The 21,037-nt window shown below is 37.8% G+C and overlaps 2 protein-coding genes across 2 annotated transcripts in view; one reads left to right on the forward strand and one right to left on the reverse strand.

The window, feature by feature from the left end:
* Positions 1 to 21,037, reverse strand: part of nelfa (negative elongation factor complex member A) — a 59,063-nt gene that overhangs the window by 9,389 nt on the left and 28,637 nt on the right. Inside the window, exon 4 of the mRNA XM_044340508.1 lies at positions 6,672 to 6,785. The gene's annotated coding sequence lies outside the window, so the exon portion shown is untranslated. The remainder of the gene's footprint in view (positions 1 to 6,671; positions 6,786 to 21,037) is intronic.
* Positions 100 to 3,934, forward strand: c22h4orf48 (chromosome 22 C4orf48 homolog). The gene is made up of 4 exons (XM_044340516.1): positions 100 to 359; positions 582 to 707; positions 1,705 to 1,793; positions 2,662 to 3,934. Exons 2-4 carry the CDS (start codon positions 596 to 598, stop codon positions 2,731 to 2,733), a joined length of 273 nt encoding a protein of 90 aa, XP_044196451.1. The 5' UTR covers positions 100 to 359; positions 582 to 595; the 3' UTR covers positions 2,734 to 3,934.

A 21,037-nucleotide genomic window follows, 5' to 3' on the forward strand; every position in this document is an offset into this window, starting at 1 on the left:
TTTGGGATCAGAAGTCTTGATTTTGGTCCGTTGCCCCAGAGCGCGTTATTTTTTCCACCCACCCGCATTCTACGAAGACCCGCCCCTACACTGCCTCTGATTGGCTGTGACCCTGATACTCTTACCCTATCCCTAACCAGCTCACTCCTCATGCCTAAACCGAACCAATCTAATCAAAGGAGGCAACGAGTACTAGCCAATCAAAGGCAGAGTAGGGCGGGTCTTCGCGGAATGCGGCTGGGGAAAAAAAAAATCGGGATGAGCTACGCATGCGCGCTCCCTCAACCTACATAAAGCAATCCTTGGTGGGCATCTTGCGCTGATCTGGTGATCTGAAAAATATCATCGACTGATTGAGGGTAGGTTAATGTACAATGTGTTAGTTAAACAGTAATTATTCTCTGCAGACTGAATTTTTTAAAAAAAACGTACAAACATTCACCAATGAAAACTGGACTATTTTCTAACAAAGCCTGTAAGGTTTTGTGATTTCATTGACTGACGGCGGCCGTGTAGGACATTCTCCGTTGCTGTATTTCTACAAACCACACACCTGCTAATTTCTAATCTCGAAATTAAAGGTGATCGCATCGCCATGGCATCCGGAGGATATCTGCAGGCAGCGGTGCTGCTGCTGGCGGTCCAGCTCCTCTGTCTGGCTGCGGCTGATGCGGAGCAGGAGACGGGGACTGTCATCCCTGCCGAGAGTAGGTGGATTTAAAAATAAGATTTGGATTTTTCTGCCCGTTCAGTGCGGGTTTTTAAATATTTGTAAGGTGGGATTCGGTCTGCTACAGTGATATGTAACGGCAGCAGGTTCACACAAGGGTTGTTTAAAATTATTTTATGCATCACAACATGAAACTGGGCCTGCACAGCTTCTCCAAGACCCATTATATCATCTCTGCAAGGTTCAGCCGATGTCAGTGTTTAGAGGCAAATACCTAGAAGTTTGTTTTGCAACCGCCAAAGCTCATAAATAGAAACTGGACCTCCTTTTCCATGAAAAAGGTAGGGGATTTAGTAGGGCTGGGTGATATGGATACAATCAAATATCACAATATTTTAGACTAAATACCTCAATATCGATATTGCAACAATACTGTAGGGATGGTTATTGATGCTTTCACGAGATTTTTGATAAATAATCATCAGTAATGTGGATATAAAGGCAAATCATAAAACAGCTAGAACAGTCTGGTAAGTTCAGAAAATTACATCACTTTACTGTAATGCAGCCTTTAAAACCAGGAAAAGACAAATCACGGCCATATCGCAATATTACGATATCCAAAATCTAAGACAATATCTAGTCTCACATCACAATATCAATATAATATTGATATCTTGCCCAGCCCTAGATATCTAGCCTTCCTCACGGTTATATTTACTCTTCTCAAGTTAAAAAAATGATCTGAAATAGCATTTTGACCCACATGTTCAAGTGGACCTCCTCCTCAATGCAACCCAAATTAATAAAATCCTTAAAGAGATGATGTAAATATTAAGAGAAGAAATAACACATTCTTCCTCTTAAATGAAAAGTTGAATTGATGAGCCATAAAGCACATACTTGCATAATTCAATACAATCACAGGTTTTGCCAGTGTCTTGATTATTGTGGCCACAGTGGGAACTTTCCAGCTTTAAGGAACAGGTTTAATGGTGAGGGACACTGTCTTTAACATTGTCTCTTGTTTACAGGTCGTCCATGTGTCGACTGTCACGCGTTTGAGTTCATGCAGAGGGCACTGCAAGATTTAAAGAAGACCGCTTTCAATCTTGATGCCAGGGTAAGTGAAGTCTGCCTGGATTTTTTTTTGTGAGCATCATGTCATTTCTCTTTTATGTGCACTTCAGCAGCAGCAGCAGGATTAGTGTTCTTTTCAAAGGCCCCACGTTATTCCCTTTTTATGATTTTGTTTGAGAAAATCCATCATCTCCCACGCCATGAAACTGTTAAATGCTCACGATGCGCCGGCTTTTCTTTCATATAAAAATTGGTGGGTGATGATGATGATGATTTTGTTTGAACCACTAACGATTGGGTCGGATGTACTTCAGGTTCTATGATGCCGTCATTTTACATAAAACCTCTGTATTTGGGGCTGCAACTAACAATTATTTTCATTATTTATTAATCTGTTGATTATTTTCTCAATTAATCGATTAATAATTTAGTCAATAAAATGCTAAAAAATAAATGGCATTCACAGTTTCTCAGAGCCCACAGCAATTTACTCTCATATATGACAAAGAAAAACAACAAATCATCACATTTGAGAAGCTGAAACCAAAGACTATTTACTTGAAAAATGACTGAAATAAGTAAATAATACATTTAGATAAATAAAATCAAATATGGCTATATGTTCATGGCTCAGAAATACATATTCTAGGAAATGTTTGTAGTCTTAAGAATATCCTCCTGAAATATCTTTCAATATGTATTTATATAAAAATGTAAATTAACATATTGTTTAACCTGATGGTCCATTGTTGTCAACACAAATCATTCATATATAAATATATATATAATACAGAACTTGCCAAATATATTGACTCTTTTTATCCTCTCTCAGCCACTTTTCTGTTTCAGAGGTAAAGTGTTGCATTAAGTTGAGTTTTTCATGCTGTGCCGTGTTGTTTTCTCTGTTACAGACTGAGACGCTGGTGCTGCGGGCAGAGAGGAGGGCTCTGTGTGACTGTATGCCCGCCAGCTCACTGCGCTGAAGTCTGCACTTCACAGCCACGGGAACACCTGAGGACACTTCCACCTGTCATCACACCCAGACACACTTAAAAAAAAAAAAAACGCAACCCCCTTTTTTCCAAACCTCTACTCATGTACAGCGATTTTAATTTAACTTATTCACACAATAGGCACTTTATTTTCTTTTTTTTTTCTCTCATGTTACTGTAGAGTGAAGCTTTGCTTTGAAATCATGTATCATAAGGCATGTATTGTTTTGCCTTATTCAGGACAACTTTTATACCACTGATGTTTTACATTGTCAAACACATGCCTGTGAAATTAGTTTGATTTTTATCATCATAGGATTCGGGTCAGTTCTCATCGTCCTCCTATGAGGCATAAACTATTTTTTGTACTTTGTAGTAATTGACTGTATAATGTAGATACAGTAGAATGCATCGATAAATTTACTCGTTGAATGTGTTGTAAGAGATTATTGTTTACGATGATTATACACATCAAACTGTAGCATCACATGTCAGTTTATTTAACAGCTCAAATACTTTGGTAACAGTTTTAATGAGTTAATTAAGTTACAAATAGGAATCAGCAAAATGACTGTAATTTCACTAACTGAAGTCGATTGATCTGAATTCTGGCTTCTTTTGCAAAAAGGTTGGGTAACTTATTATTATTATTTTTATTTTGCTTTTTAATATCCATGAAGATTTTTTTTTTGTAACAAAGGTGTTACCATAATTAGAAACAAAAATTAAAAAAAAAAAAAAAAAAGTTTTTAGGCTGGAAACTTGTACTTTTAAGTCTTGATTTAGCACAGCACTGTAGCATGAATTTACAGCACTTTTTGTTAACGTACTGTTAATATAGATTGTATGTACAGTATAGATCCTGTATGTACCAGGGTACATGAAATGGAGATGTCTACAGACTTTGTCTTCTCTGTCTGACTGAAGTGTATGCAAGATTAGTGATAAATTATATTCTGTAGTATCAGATGAACTGCAATATCAGCCGGGGGAGGGAGGAGGAATAGAGGGATGTTAGCTGCAGCAGAGGACATAGAGATAGAAATAACTGTCTTATTGTTGCTTGTTCATCAACAGTGTACTTTATTAACATTATGTCACAAGAGCCCCGATTTATTGTCTTAATGTTGTACCCATCAATAAAATCAATGAATACCTTTCACAGATCATCACTGCGATCTGTAATAAACAAGCAGAGTGTGGGTTTGTGCCGGCATTAACACAAATTCATCAATTTGTTTGATTTGTTGTGCAGTTGTAAGTGTATCGTTGCAGTGAAAATGTGGAAAAGGTGTTTCCACTCCTACAATATGCTGCAACTAATAATTCTTTTCACTATTGATGAATCTGTTATTTTCCTGATTCACCAATTAATCATTTGGTCCTTGAAAATGTCAAAGTTGTATAAAAAAATACCCATCATGACATCATCAACACTCGACATTTTAGTTTAAACTATTGAGAAGTCATATCTAGTGATTTTTGTTGACATATTCCCTTAAAAAAATGACATAAAGGATGATTTAATTATCAAATACTGATTCATTTTCCATTGATTTACTAGTCGATAAATCAACCATTCTTTCAGTCCTACTTCTTTTATTCATCGTTATAAATCTTCTCAAATTGAATTAATGTGCAAGACAATATCATGCTTGTCACATGCAAACTCACAGCTTTGTGTGCTATAGGTTGGAACTCTAATTTTCTAACTATATAAGTAACATTCATGTTCATATACACTCCACAAGCACTTTATTAGGAACACCTGTGCAATCTAATGTAAGCCAATACAACAGCTCTGCCATAAATTCTACTTTTACGAGGCTTATACTTCTTCAGTTTTTGTTGACGCTGTCAGAAAGGTGATAATTCTACTTTATGTTTATCACCGAGGTCACAGTGGGTGGTTGCTGATGTGCTATAAAAGTGTTCCTAATATTTTGTCCACCCTATTAACAAACATGAGGGGGGAGCTGTTGTATTGGATTGCATGAGATTGCACAGTTTTTCCTGATAAAGTGCTCAGTGCGTGCACATAGCTGAAGTGTTTGAGTTGTAGATACCATGTTCGTTTATCTGAGGAGTTAGTCTGCAGAGCCTCAACACTTCCACCCGGTCACAGAAGTGATGTTATAAGGTTCTGCTATTTTAGCTGACCTCGGCTCATCCCCTCCCACACACACGCCTCTTCATTTATTTACAACGGGGATTACAACATGGAAAAAAAAGAGCAACTGCCAAACCCTTATCTACACCAGCAGGAGGAGCCCTAAGTAAAGGCAGGCCGCCAGCTGTGTCGCAGCGATGCAGCACTCTCCACACTCTCTATTTCCCCTCATGGCTGTAAATGCAGATGAGGTGGAATACTGTAAATAGATACAAAAAGAGAAACCTAAGGTGATACGTTGGCCACCGAAGCGCCTGCAGTGACCTGGCAGGAATCTCATCCCAGAGGCACCTTCGTCTACTGCCAGCCCTTTTCAGGCAAATCCCCTCATACTGCACCAGAGCACACAGGCAGCCTTATTATACAGGCAACCACAATTCTCTTGCTGAGGCAGCTTTAACCTACCTTTCTTTTATTGAGAGGAATAACAGAGGTTTGAGTATGCCGAAAATGAGCTGAATCACTCTGAAAAATCCTGGTTGTCAAGCAGCCTCTACTTTCTTTCTTGCTCCCTCACTGGCTTACTCTGTCTAGAGAGGCTTTTCAACTTCTCTTTCATCTGCTCCCAAGAAAGTTGACCGAATCGTTACAGCTGTTTGAAATTCTCTGGCAGGGGCAAGAAAGCAACATCCTCAATATTTTTCTTCCCCTCTTCACCTCCCTACTTGGGCATTTTGTTTTAACATTGCCACAAAAGTTTGCTCTCCTCACCCAACCCAGCCGGGATGAATGTGAAGCATGCAAATTTACAATTCAGCTGTGTCCTCTGTGCTTTATAGTGGAAAACTGAGTGGACCGGCTAGATGTCAGTTAAAGCACATAACTGCATATTTAAGAGAAGAATAGAGCAGTACCCTTACAACCCCTCATCAACACCACCCGATAATGTTTGAAATGTGTTCATTTGAATTGATTTTAAACAGGATTTAACACTATTGAGTTTGCATCTGTACCACTACCACTCGGAGTGGCAGAGGTTTTAACTATCAAGTGTTTATCCATAATGTTTAGCTATTTTATCTATTTTTACTTAGCTATTTTTATCTATTTTAACCATTTATCCAATACTTTTAACTATAAACTTTGTAGTTCATAGTTCCATTTCAAATATCTATTGCATCAAGCTAACTTTTCTTTTAACCTTTTGTTTTATCCATAACTTTTAGTTAACTATTTTAATCTTTTATCCATTACTTTTAGATAACTATTTTAATCTTTTATCCATTACTTTTGGCTAACTTTTGAAATATTTCTACATTACTTTAATCTATTTGATCTGTTTATTTAACTAACTATGTTAACCTTTAATCTATTACTTTTGCAACACCATTTGAACTGTTTATCCATTTCTTTTAACTAACTATTCCAACTCTTTATTCATTAATTTTAGCTAACTATTTCAGCCTTTTATCTATTACTTTTGATAACTGATTACTTTTAGCTATCTATTTTAACGATTCATCTGTGGATTTTAGCTAACGGTTGAGATTTCTCTGCTCACTTGTTCTGAAAGTGAAGAGCACATTTTCAGCACTTTAACATTTCTCTGTGAGAGCAGATGTAGACATAGACAGATCTGTGATACCAAAATGTCATACTTAAGTACCTTAATGGTGCCCTTGTGCTAATTTTACAATGCATCCTTCATGGTAAATAGCCACTTGCTGGCTCCAGTGACATTCCTTTTTTTAACCACCCTCATTTTGTCTGACATCGAAGCTTTGTTTCATTTGTTGTGAAACCTGGAGGGGAAAGTTACCTCAGATCTTGGGTTCTGGTATACTGTATGTTCTCAGTCAAGACTTTTTGATTTTACTGCAGGCAGACCTCTTTGTTCTTTTGGAGCTGCTGATTCAGGTCACTTTAGAGGGGTCTGTTTAGGGGAAAAAAACAACATTTAACCCTAATTACATCCAACATGAAAATAACAGCCTCTCAGGATTGGAATAACTTGCTGCAGCACATAAGAAACTGTGCTAACAACCATTCATTCTTCACAACATTAAGAGCCTAGTTCATTAATTAAAATTGTGAACACTAAAACAGTGAGGTGTTTTTGTGTTGTTTGTTGTCTTATTTGTCATTATTATGCTTGGGTTAAGCACTGCTCCGGCTTATCATAGGCTCTGTACATAACCAGCTAACATCATGATAAGGGTTAGAAAAAGCTGTCTCTAAAGTATGACAGTGTGGTGGAATGAATGAGAGGATGATTATCAGTGGCTGTTGTATGAAAACAACAATTAGTGCATTAGACTGTTAACCCAAAGGTTGATGATGAAAATATCATGGCATGTCCTTCCAGCTATGTTATAGCTTGTTATAATCCATTTATTGTCTACTTGCTTTGTTAGCTTGTTGTACCACCAATCAAAACCTCTTGACTTTGTGCTACATTGTAAATTTCTCACAGAACTCTTTTCCTTCAATATACCACCATTGAAATTTCTGCGATATTGCCCTTCGACAAGTAAACAGCCATGCAGGTGGGTGGGGATTGCAAATCGAAGCCCCGCCCCCTCTGAAACAGGACAAAGCAGTCTCTGTGGCGCAATCGGTTAGCGCGTTCGGCTGTTAACCGAAAGGTTGGTGGTTCGAGCCCACCCAGGGACGTCCACTTTTCTGCTTAAATAACCAGCTAACACGGTGTTAGGTGGTAAGGGTTAAAGAAGTCTGGTGCTACAGTGTGGGGGAATGAATGAGAGCAAAATCATCAGAAAGGGTAGTTCTTGTATGCAAGTTTATTCGCGCATTCGTCTGCTAACCCAAAGATTGATGGTTAAAATACTGTTGTATGTCATTACAACTATGTTGTAGCGCCTTATAGTCCATTTATCAATTTTTTTACTTGATCTTTGCTGCATAGACAAAGGCTACCGTAGTTTGTTTTAAGATGGTTATAAAGACTAATCGAAGTGATAACATTGTCACTGTTACTTGTGTGAAAGACTTGGCTGGCGAACGCCATTCCATTTACAGGACTTGGTTAGCTCGTTGTGCTACATCTCACCACGTCTTGACTTTGTGCAACATTGTAAATTTCTAAAAGAACTCTTTTCCTTCAATAGGCCATGATTCTAAATTCTGCCGTATTGCCCTGGTAGAGGTAAACAGCGATGAAGGTGGGTGGGGATTGCAAATTGAAGCCACACCCCCTCTGACAGGACAAAGCAGTCTCTGTGGCGCAATCGGTTAGCGCGTTCGGCTGTTAACCGAAAGGTTGGTGGTTCGAGCCCACCCAGGGACGTAGGGTCTTGTGTTTACACAGCCAGCTAACATCATGTTCAGGGTTAGAGAGAGCTGTAGCCAAAGTATCACAGGTTGGTGGAATGAATGAGAGGATGATCATCAGTAGCTGTTGTATAAAAATTGGTTAGTGCATTGGACTGTTAACCCAAAGGTTGATGATGAAAACATCATGGCATGTCGTTACAGCTTGTTATAATCCCTTTACGAATTGTTAACTTGATAAACACCCCATAAACAATGACTACCCTGGTTTGTTTAAAAATGGCTACAAAACCTAATGGCATCGATAGGATTGTCGCACTCTGGAGAGAAGTCCCTGGTGTGGCAGACGCCAATGGGGAACGCCATTCTGTTTACGATGCGTTCTTGGCTGGTTGTATCACAAATGGAAACCTCTTGACTTTGTGCTACATTGTAAATTTCTCACAGAACTCTTTTCCTTCAATATACCACCATTGAAATTTCTGCGATATTGCCCTTCGACAAGTAAACAGCCATGAAGGTGGGTGGGGATTGCAAATTGAAGCCACACCCCCTCTGAGACAGGACAAAGCAGTCTCTGTGGCGCAATCGGTTAGCGCGTTCGGCTGTTAACCGAAAGGTTGGTGGTTCGAGCCCACCCAGGGACGTCGACTTTTCTGCTTAAATAACCAGCTAACACGGTGTTAGGTGGTAAGGGTTAAAGAAGTCTGATGCCTCAGTGTGGGGGAATGAATGAGAGCAAAATCATCAGAAAGGGTAGTTCTTGTATGCAAGTTTATTCGCGCATTCGTCTGCTAACCCAAAGATTGATGGTTAAAATATTGTTGTATGTCATTACAAGCATATTGTAGCGCCTTATAGTCCATTTATCAATTTTTTTACTTCATCTTTGCTGCATAGACAAAGGCTACCGTAGTTTGCTTTGAAATGGTTTCAAAGACTAATCGGAGTGATAACATTGTCACTTTCAGGAGAGAAGTTACTTGTGTGAAAGACTTGACTCGTGAACGCCATTCCATTTACAGGACTTCGTTAGCTCCTTGTGCTACATCTCACCACGTCTTGACTTTGTGCTACATTGTAAATTTCTAAAAGAACTCTTTTCCTTCAATAGGCCATGATTCTAAATTCTGCCGTATTGCCCTGGTAGAGGTAAACGGCGATGAAGGTGGGTGGGGATTGCAAATTGAAGCCACGCCCCCTCTGTGACAGGACAAAGCAGTCTCTGTGGCGCAATCGGTTAGCGCGTTCGGCTGTTAACCGAAAGGTTGGTGGTTCAAGCCCACCCAGGGACGTAGGGCTTTCTTCTTAAATAACTAGGTACTATGATGTTAGGTGGTAAGGGTTAGAGAAATCTGAGCTACAGTGTGGGGGAATGAGCAAAATCATCAGTGGCAATATTACTTGAAAAATGGGTGAAACATGAAGGGGAGGTATTGTCCGAAAATTTAATGTAGTCATTGTTTTGGAAGTAACACCCCCCTTGCTCATTTTACCCATTTTTTGAGCAATACCCCCCCTTACTCATTTTACCAATTTTTCAGATAATAACCCCCCCTTATTTATTTTACCCATTTTTCCAGTAACTCCCCCATTCATTTTACCCATTTTTCCAGACCATTACAATCAAGTTTTGATATCCAGTCAAAGATCTATTAAACAATGGACTAATCTCCCTATCTTGTTAATTGGCTGGGTTAATATTATCAAGATGAATATGTTGCCTAAATTCCCTTATCTGTTTCTGGCTATTCCTTTTGCCCATCCATCTCATCTGTTCAAGAAAATTTTAAAAATTTAAAACGGTAAACATCCAAGGCTTAAACTTTAATTATTGTACCTCCCCTTTGACAGGGGTGGACTGAAAATTCCTAACTTGGTATAACTGGGCTGCACAGACAAGAGCAGCGATGCACTGGTTTAAAGACAATTGCATCAACAATGGAAAACTATAGCACTTCACAGCTCCCTTTACATCTTTTTTAAAAAAAATAATTCTGATATAGTGAATAACCTAATGAAAGACACCCTAAATCCAACGTTTACCATTACTTTGCATGTCTTTACTGTATGTATAAAAATATAAAAAAAACCCAATAAATATATTCAAGCAAAAAAACAAAACAAAAAAACATCCAACATACAGGACCTTTAGACTGTAAAGCAAAGACTTATAAATTACTTTGCAAATTAAAGTAGGTATCATCTTTTTCAAAACTGTGGATATTTCAATCTGAAGTAGATTGAAGTATGGATCCACTGTGCCCAAGTTCAGAGCAGAGAAACTCCCTTCACTTTTTCTCAGATTTGTGGCCATCCAGTGCACGTCAGTGTAACTCATACACACTGAACACACACATTCAAAACCCTTAAGATTAAAACCGACGGTGCCGGGAAAATAATTCACACTGCTGCAGAGATCAGTGTCAATATGGTGGTCATCACAAAACAATCAATTAGATGCTGAAAACAGCAGCTGGTGTGAAATGAAACAGTGAAAAAAATTAAAACGGTCCAGCAGCTGGTAACGCCTCTCCATGGTAAACTTGTTCCAGAAAAAACAACAGAGTTAAAAAAACCAAAAAAACAAACGCAACAAAATTCAGGATGGCAGAGAGTCAACATGACATCCTCAGCCTACAAAGATACTTTTGTTATGTCAGTTCATGCTATAAATTATATCAAGTGACACAAGACCAAGGTGATGAGAGTTAAGATAAGAGTATATTTTGTATAAAACTGTGTTTTGTCAGGTGTTTAGCTCAGCTGGCTTTCATCAACAGTGAGCACAGGCTAGATAGTGGTTGAATAAGGTATGACTATTTGCTGAACACGTATACCTCTGGTGTGTATATGTGTCATCTTGGATTTTAAGCAAATATCATATGACTGTGGTTTGTCTTACCTCTGGCTCCGTTTAGGAGATGAGTATCAATATTTCTTTAAGATAATTCTAGCCATGGTACCACTGTGGCTCTAGGGGTGGCAATGTCAATCTGTTGGTCCTCTACTTTGGTCCACACTGAAATATCTCAACAACTATTTGACGGATAGACATGAAATTTTGTCTAGACATTCACAGCCCCCAGAAGATGAATCATCCCTGACTTATCTTTTAGTGCAACCAGCAGGTCAATGTTTTCACTTATCCTGTGAAATATCTGTCGACTTTTATAGCACCACCATAAAGTTGACATTTTTGGTCTTGTTTGAAATTCCTCAACAACTATTGGATGGGATTGCCATGAAATTTGGCCAACACATTCGTATCCCCTTGCCATATATTGAAATAACTTTGATCCCTTAGCTTTTCATCTAGTGCCATCATCATGATTAAATTCATCCAATACTTTGGTTAATGACCAAATACTTGGAAAACTAATGACATTCTTATCAGCCTCAGCTGTGAGTGCTACTTAGCAAATTCTAACACAGTAAACTAAGATGGTGAACATGGTAAATGGTTATTAAGAGTTTTTAACAAGTCTTGGAGAGTCTCAGTCTTGTTTTATTACAGTCAGAAAAGCCAAGTTATTTATAACTTTGGCGCCTTTTTAAAGAAAGTTTTGCCTCTGTTTAACTAATTTTCGTAGAACTGCATTCTTGCTGGATTCATTACGTTGTTATTATTGTGTTGTATATGTTGTTTGTACTCAAAACATGTAATCAAGGCCTATGAATATGAATCACAACTTGTCAAAACTGTCACATAGCGTCATTCCCATTTGTGCCAATACACTAATGCCTGCAACAGTTAAACATGTCATGTGACTGGTTTCTTGTCTTGAGTTATACTAGTTTTAGAGTTTGAGGAATATAAAAATATAATAATATAATAATATAAACTCTTTAAATGCTTAGTCAGTGCATGTTGGCGTCTTTACCCTGCAGCTCCATGCTGGTGCTCTGGTTGGTAGGAGGCCACAGCAACAGTAGGAGCCCGGAGAATTTGCCAGTGTTAGCAGGACACCATGAATAAGTGATATGCATGATAATACATTAAATATACATATTTTACAGGGCGTCCATAAATTTCTCATTACATGACAATCTTGGAAAATGCCTGACCGGTGCTGCAGAAAAAATTGCCCAAGAGGGACAGAGAGAGAGAGAGAAAGAGCTTTGAATTTCAAGAGGTGTTTGAAACACATGGTGTATAAGAAAGGCAAAGTAACCATAGAGTTACCAATGTTTCAGCTTCTACCACATGTTTAAGCATCAGTATACTATAGGCTGCAGTACAGATGGAATTTATGACAATAAAGATGATGTTTATGACATTTAATAAATGGAATATTTGTTTAAATTTACTTTATCGTGTATGCAGTAGGGGAGAACGGGGTAACATGAGCCACTTTTTACATTTGATGATTTTACTGCAAAATGAAAGTGTATTTGTTTCGAATAATAGTAGCTATACATACCTCAGGTTGCCGTGTACCCATGGAAATTAAAACAAGTTATCTAATTATTATGGTTTTAGAACAATGACCCATCAAAAAAAATTTGTCCTATGGCACAACTCACCCCAAGGTAGGGGTAAAATGAGCAGAGCATGGGGATGGGGTAATTAGTGCTACCATTAAATATTGATATAAAAATTACACAAAATCAAACAAATTTGAGATAATTTTGAACTTTATTAATGCCATCAATTTAACAAAGGCAAAAACTCATACTTTTCAGTAAAATTATATGTCTGTGTCCTGTTGTTCAACATGTTACCTACCTAGCCACCAGTTCCCCTACAGTGAGGGGATCTGGTGGCTCTGTTATGCTTTGGGGGGCATTTTGCTGGCATGGTTTGGGTCCACTAGTCCCCTTAGAGGGAAGAGTCACTGCAAATCAATACAAAGTTGTTTTGAGTGATCACCTTTATCCTATGATCAAACATTTCTACCATGATGGGAGTTGTTTCTTCCAGGATGACTGTAGTGGAAATTTAAGATGAATTCACAGAGAGCAAGTTGTCTTTCAGAGTTTTATTGCAATATCCAGAATACAAATATTTGCAAGTCCAGATCTCCCAGTTTGCCAGGCTGGAGAGATATTGAATGAAGTTCAGTGTTGGTACTTGCATATACAGCCACATGCATCACAGTCATCCCATATTCATCACCCTAACAATTATTTTTAATTAATTCTCCATTTCTCTAGAGACTTTCTTTCGGTCTCTGCTTAGAATTAAGAGTTAAAGGCCAAATCCTTATCTGCCTTTCCTCCCAGGACACTCCCTCTAAAGTTACAGTGACCGAGTCAGACACCTCACCTTTGATAGTACCTGTTAGGAACAATTTCATACAGGAAGCAGATCATAAAGTCTATGTATATGTTTCCATTTCAATGACAATGCCCGCATTCAAAGGGCACGAGGGGTCACTGAATGTTTTGACGAGTATGAAAATGATGTGAATCATATGCTATGGCCTTCACAGTCACCAGATCTCAACCTATTTAAACACTTATGGGAGATTTTGAACCAAGGTGTTAGACAGCCTTCTGCACCACCATCATCAAAACACCAACTGAGGGAATATCCTTTGGATGAATGGTGTTCATCCCTCTAGAAAAGTTCAGCCAATTGAGAAAAGATGTTTTCAGGGACTTCAAGAAATTAAATGTCACATTTTAATCTGTATTTTAAAGGAAGCCTTTTCTAACAACAGGGAGAAAACAAGTCCATCTTTTGGTCAAAAATTGTCAACCAAACCACTGAGATACCAATCCTGAGTGTTTTTTTCAGCAAGCTAGAGCAGATCATATCTTAAAAAGAAGAAGCGCCCTTGAATTAAAATACAGTAATGACACAGAAAATGGCACTTTTCAGGGTTTGTAATGTGTTAATGAACATTTGGGGGACACAAATAATGAGTCAAAGGCACAAATGCTGATGCTGAGACAAACAATTTATTTTTCATGGTTATTTAAGGCTTTTACAAGATCACATTACTGCAAGACATAGCCTCAGTTGGTTTAATGCTGAAATGCTATTTTCTGTCATTGTAAGTGTGGTGATCATGATCGCTGTGATGTTGAAGATCAGGGTTGATTTGGAGAGCTGCAGAGGAAGAGCAAACACAAATACAGGTTAATTTATAGGCTACAAAATGTGAGAAAAAATGATCTGTTTTAGGTAGAGATGTTCTTCACTCAATGATCTGTACATCGTGTTCTCTTGAGATTAAATGTTACTTTACATCATGGTAGTTTTCTGTGGGATGTTCAGTCAGATATAGTGTCTTTTGGTACGAATTCTGTCTTAAATAGCTTAGATGTATGGTCATATTTGATCTTAAGAGGATCAGATAAAGTGATCACTGGGTGAGGAACATTTCAGTCTAATGCTGCACACTCAAATTTTAATCTCTCCTCAAAAAAGAAAATAAAAACAAATAGTGAAGTGACTGATTACAGGTGTTGACTACAGTTAATAAACATACCACGTTCACCATTTTTGCTGTCATTGTTACTCATTAGCCTTGACATCACTGTTTGCTCCAATGATACAAATAAATTTTCACACAAGTATGAAAAGAAGTTACATATACTTCATATACATACAGACAGGATGTTGTGAGGGATCAGCCTTCACAGCTTATTTATGCTGTTTTTTAAAGTTGCCCAGATTGTACGTCTTCCCTTTATATGTGAAAACGTATTCCTCAGGCACTTCATCTTCCAAAGCGTCCTTCATTTGCTCTTCATCTTCCAAAGCGTCGTCCATGTGCTCTTCATCTGCCAAAGCGTCCTTCTCCTGGATGGCATCATCTTTTGGCTCCTGAATGTTAAACTTTTCCTGGTTGGCTAAATAATAAGCTGTGGGAATTAGAAAGAAGGACAGGTACTGAAAAAATACATTTTTATAGTTTAACTAAATTAAATAATAACATGAGACATTCACAACCAAAGAGTTATGACGTTTCAATACATCTGTGATACAGACCAGTGCACACACCACATTACTTCATCATGTAGTTACCTTTGATTTGTGCAGCAATCTCTTTAACTGTTCCTGCATTGGTCGCAGCCACAAAAGCAAAGATCAGAAACACAATTTGGATCCTCATTTTCTGAAAGAAAACACAAAACCTTATAAAAACACAATCAAATGCTCTTTCAGTAATCATAAACGGATCCTGTTGGGTCTGTGTACAGAGTCAAATAAAGCTCACCTTCAGTTTTCAGTAGTTGTCAGGTATTGCTGCTGTCGACAAGCTGATACTTCAACTCGAATCAGAAGTATTGTGACTTTCTGACTGATTCACTTCAAGTATATATACTTTTGAGTTCCCGTTGAGCATAATTGTTCTGTGTTTGAATCTCATCCAATCAAGAGTTTCCACGTTTTACCATAAAGTGACGAATGATGCTCCAAGGCATATGATGCGGTTACACGGCTCGCCCACATACCCTGAGTTACCAGTTTATTTTAGTAGGTACATGAATCTAATGTGATCCAGTACATCAATAATCCAGCCATATAGTAATATGAATGATAAATAAATATCTTTGTAAAGCTTACAATGCTCAGTTTCTGTTGACACTGTGTCATCTAGGTGTTCGTTGACTCTAGGGTAATTCTTATAGTCATGATATTGTATTGGATTGCATTAATACTGAGAGGTGTAAAATACTATAATATTTAAGGAAGGTTATGCCACATTGTCAATTTAATAGTGCCTATAAGAGACATTGTGGAAGAAAAATCGTCCACATCAACTATTCCACTTTGGTCTGTTCATATTTCCTGTATATAGTTTTATTGGTTGTAAAGAAACTCTGTGTTAAAGCTCCCACGTCAAGAAGCTTCACTTCCCTCAACAGGCTGTACTCATGAAACATCTTAAGGCCGATATCATCCATAGTAAAGTCAGACCTGTTTATTTTTCTTAGCTTGGGAGGACCTCCCATTCCTTCCCACTGCTCAGGGTTTCTCTCAGCAGCTTCATGAGTGGGTCTCAGGAGCTACGAACTATTGTGCCAATTGGAGGAATATTTAGAGCTAAGATAAAAAACTTCATGAATATGGCCACAGGTCTAATGCTGAATTTTTGTTTCTCAGAAACAGCTTCATGTATGGCTTTGTGCCTCTGACCTGTGTTGTATTGGATTGCATTAATGTTGAAAGGTGTTTACTATAACAGCACCTCTCTAACAAAGTGTCATGAAAAGCTGAATACTATAAGCTAAAAAATTGTATTTTTGCAGGGCTATTGTATTGTCCAGGTGAAATAATACACTAATAAGTCAGTGCAGATATAAACATTTAGATTGTGTTTATTTATATTGCCTATTCATGAATAAAACAACAGTCTTCCCACACCACTATCAGGATGTAAGAGGTTAATTGTGGTATCACTGTATAGTGTGATTTTATATCTATTGAGGTACAAATGTGGGATGAGGTGCAACAGTGTCTTTTGTTGATATGATTAATATAACCATTAATGCCAGAGTCACTACAACTACCACTTTTACTGCTTCTACTTTTCTTCAACTGTTTGTTAAAGAGTTCACACAGATCTTAAGTTGTTGCCTCTGCAAATGAGCAGATGGAACACATTAAAGTCTTAAAGACTGCCTTTTCAGGAAGCCCTGAAGGATGAAATTCAAATTTAAAAAAAAAAAAAAAAGTGTTTGTCTTACACCTGCTGCACTGGCTGAGGTGTAAGCTGATGTGTCAGTCCAGCATAGAGTTCGTTATATCCTGCAGGGAAAATTATGAAACAATGAGGTAAAAATAAAGGAGCTGTTCTTAACATCTCTCCTTTTAAGGCAGAAATTGAATCAAACCATTAAAATTGTAGCTGAACATTGCATCCAGGCACCTACATGACTGAAATAAGTTACTTGTTTTCTCCTCAGAAGTAGATGTTTGTATCTTGCTTCACTTAGACTAAGCTCCTTTACAGTGTTACATTTTCATTTAGCAGATGTTTTTACATCTGAAAGTTAATACAACACAAGAAAGGATTTATTCAGGAGAGACTAACCTGAGTAAGTAGGTGCCAACAGGCAGGGCACAGAGGCAATGCATAGAATACATAGAAGCATTTTTTTTCAGTCCATCAGGTGTAGAGGTGTTTGTGAAAAAGCTGCGTCTTTGGCTTTTTCTTAAAGATCAAGAGGGACTCTGCGGATCGAATAGAGTTTGGTAGCTTGTTGCACCACCAGGGAACTAGAGAAGAGTCTGGCTAGTGATTTAAGGCCCTGTTGTGGTGGTGGTACCAGGCACCTTTCATTGGCAGTGTAGTGAGTGGGAGGGAGCGTAGACCTGGACTTCAGGTAGTCGGGAGCTGTTTAGTTGCTGTTTTTTAAGTGAGTGTCAGGGTTTTGAATTTGATGCGGGCAGCAATTGGGAGCCAATGGAGGGATATGAACAGCGGGGTGACATGCGTTTTGGGCTGGTTGATAATAAAGCTGGTATTTATGACATTCAATAAACTGAATACTCGTTTGAGTTTTCTTTACTGCGTGTGCAGTATAGTTTTTCATATTGAAATAAAATCAATTTTCTTCCACTTTAGTTGTTAAAGCCCCTGAAAGCTTTCCCAATAATATTAAATATTGATGACAAATAAGCAACAATCAAAGAAAAAGCTGATAAAAACATAATGAGTTATTATTATTAAGAGTTTAACACTCTAAAACTCAGCTAATCTGATTCATTAGGACTATGTGGTTTGATCAAATTTGATTGACAGTGGCCTGGCTAAATAAACAAACAACCTCCCAGCTGTTATCAGATTCAGATTCAAATGTCACTAAGTATCTCTCATGTGAATAAACTAAGACTTTATTACCTATAATAAGAAGCTGATGGAGGAAAAATGTTTTCAGGGACTTCAAGAAATTAAATGTCACATTTTAATCCGTATTTTAAAGGAAGACTTCTAACAACAGCCACTGCAGGGAGAAAGGAAGTCCATCTTTTGGTCAGAAATTGTCTGCCAAACCACTGAGATACCAATCCTGAGTGTTTTGTAGCAAGCTAGAGCAGATCATATCTTAAAAAAATATTTGTGAAATAAAAGGAACAAAGATAGAAGCACCCTGCAGTTCTGCATCACGATCCATGAGGTTTTTAAAAACAGTTTTATTTAACTCAAACCTTGCTTTCTTATCACCAACAGCAACCTGTTTCTCCCTAAAGAGAACTCTGCTGAGACAAGTTTTTGATAATACACCCTGGAGGGTTGACTCAGTCAGCTGTTCTGTTTATTGTATATTTGCTTACTGTGTAGCTCTAGGGAGATTCAGTTTAATGTCTGGAAGTGACTCAAAGAAATTTAAACATATGTAACTGCATTGCATCATTCATAGCCCTTCAGAAAGGCCAGAATGTGCAGATTTAAGAAATTATTAGGAACATAGCAATGTGACCAATTCTGTAAGTAAATGTAAAATAGACACATATATAACTTCAGGAATTAAAATACAGTAATGATACAGAAAATGTTACATTTAGGGGACACACATAATGAGTCAAAGTCACAAAAACTGTTAGAATTGATGCTGAGACAAACATTTTATTTTATGTTGTCATTTAAGGCTTTTACAAGATCACATTACTGCAAGACATAGCCTCAGTTGGTTTAATGCTGAAATGCTATTTTCTGTCTTTGTAAGTGTGGTGATCATGATCGCTGTGATGTTGAAGATCAGGGTTGATTTGGAGAGCTGCAGAGGAAGAACAGACACAAATACATGTTAATTTATAGACTACAAAATGTGAGAAAAAATGATCTGTTTTAGGTAGAGATGTTCTTCACTCAATGATCTGTACATTGTGTTCTCTTGATATTAAATGTTACTTTACATCATGGTAGTTTTCTGTGGGATGTTCAGTCAGATATAGTGTCTTTTGGTACGAATTCTGTCTTAAATTTGAGCAGACAAGACAAGTACCTATTATTACTACAGAATATTGATAAAATACCTCACAGATAGCTTAGATGTATGGTCACATTTGATCTTAAGAGGCTCAGATAAAGTGATCACTGGGTGAAGAACATTTCAGTCTAATGCTGCACACTCAAATTTTAATCTCTCCTCAAAAAAGACAACAAATAGTGAAGTTACTGATTACAGGTGTTGACTACAGTTAATCCACAGTTTATTTAACCTTTTCTTACAAAGTCTGGTGCATGGTACTTCATCTTTCCAGGCGTGCACCTCTGAAAGTGTCCATCTAGGGCTCCTCGTCTCCGAAAGTGTCCATCTCGGGCTCTTCGTCTCCGAAAGAGTCCCTCATTTGCTCTTCATCTCCCAAAGCATCATTCATCTGCTCTTCATCTCCGAAAGAGTCCATCATCTGCTCTTCATCTCCGAAAGAGTCCCTCATTTGCTCTTCATCTCCGAAAGAGTCCCTCATCTGCTCTTCATCTCCCAAAGCGTCTTTCTTCTGCTCTTCATCTCCCAAAGCGTCTTTCTTCTGCTCTTCATCTCCCAAAGCGTCTTTCTTCTGCTCTTCATCTCCCAAAGCGTCTTTCTTCTGCTCTTCATCTCCCAAAGCGTCTTTCTTCTGCTCTTCATCTCCCAAAGCGTCTTTCTTCTGCTCTTCACCTCCCAAAGCGTCTTTCTTCTGCTCTTCAACTCCCAAAGCGTCTTTCTTCTGCTCTTCAACTGGGATTTAGAAAGAAGGACAGGTACTGAAAAAATACATTTTTATAGTTGAATTAAATTAAATAATAACATGAGACATTCACAACCAAAGAGTTATGACGTTTCAATACATCTGTGATACAGACCATTACTTCATGATGTAGTTACCTGGGACTTGTGCAGCAGAGGTTTGTGTTGGTGCTGCACTGATCGCAGCCACAAAAGCGAAGACCAGAAACACAATTTGGAGCCTCATTTTCTGAAAGAAAACACAAAACCTTACAAAAACACAATCAAATGCTCTTTTAGTAACTATAAATGGATTCTGTTGGATCTGTGCATAGAGTCAAATGAAGCTCACCTTCAGTTTGCAGTTGTCGTCAGGTATCGCTACTGTCGACAAGCTGATACTTCAACTCGAATCAGTAGTATTGTGACTTTCTGACTGATTCACTTCAAATATATATACTTTTGTGTTCTTGTTGAGCATATTTGTTTTGTGTGTGTACTATGTTTACAGCCCAAATCTCATCCAATCACGTGTTTCCATATGTTTTGCCATTAAGTGACAAACAATGCTCCAAGGCATATGATGCAGAGTACGGCCTCTTACAGAGTAAAGACACAACAAGGCTGGTCATTTGCAAGGTTGAACTACACACTTGTATTTCATTTCACATTATTCACTAATGTCAAATACTGATCAGATGTACAATATGTTTGAAAATGTATCAATTGAAGCATATTTCTATACAAGCAACCTAGTAACAAATCGAGTATGCCATGTTCCAAATCATACAATAATTCAACAAGAAAAGGATTTGAAACCTTGTGGTAAATTAACCAAGAGCTGGATATTTATTGACTGTTACAGGAAGGTAAGCACTGTGAGCCCCAGGAAAGCAGCTGTTTTAAAATGGTGTTGTGGAAACTGCAGCGTGCTCCTGGAATAATTACATACTTTTTTAACTTGATGTGCAGATGTAACATTATCTCGGGTCACATAGGCTGTGGTTCCTGGATTGTAAACTTTGCCAAATCCAGTAAAGAGCAGGACAGAGTTGCAAGTGTTACCTTAAACTAATATAAACTAAACTCTAATGTACAGCTTTCCAGCATTGCTCTACAGGAAAATTATTTAATTACTTTATAAAAGATTTTGATGGTGGTTACTTGATTGTAAACTCCCCTAAATCAAATAAAGAGCAGGTCAGATGTAAGCTTAAACTAAAATAAAGTAATGTAAGCTAAACTAAAGTAAAATGTGGAGATAATATATTTAAATGCGTA

The sequence above is a fragment of the Thunnus albacares genome, chromosome 22 (assembly GCF_914725855.1).
Source record: "Thunnus albacares chromosome 22, fThuAlb1.1, whole genome shotgun sequence".
NCBI lineage: Eukaryota > Metazoa > Chordata > Actinopteri > Scombriformes > Scombridae > Thunnus > Thunnus albacares.

Coding starts and splice junctions, on each gene's coding strand:
- c22h4orf48 (XM_044340516.1), top strand. CDS start 596: ATGGCATCCGGAGGATATCTGCAGGCAGCGGTGCTGCTGCTGGCGGTC. Junction 708..1,704: donor GACTGTCATCCCTGCCGAGA/GTAGGTGGATTT, acceptor TCTTGTTTACAG/GTCGTCCATGTGTCGACTGT. Junction 1,794..2,661: donor CTTTCAATCTTGATGCCAGG/GTAAGTGAAGTC, acceptor TCTCTGTTACAG/ACTGAGACGCTGGTGCTGCG.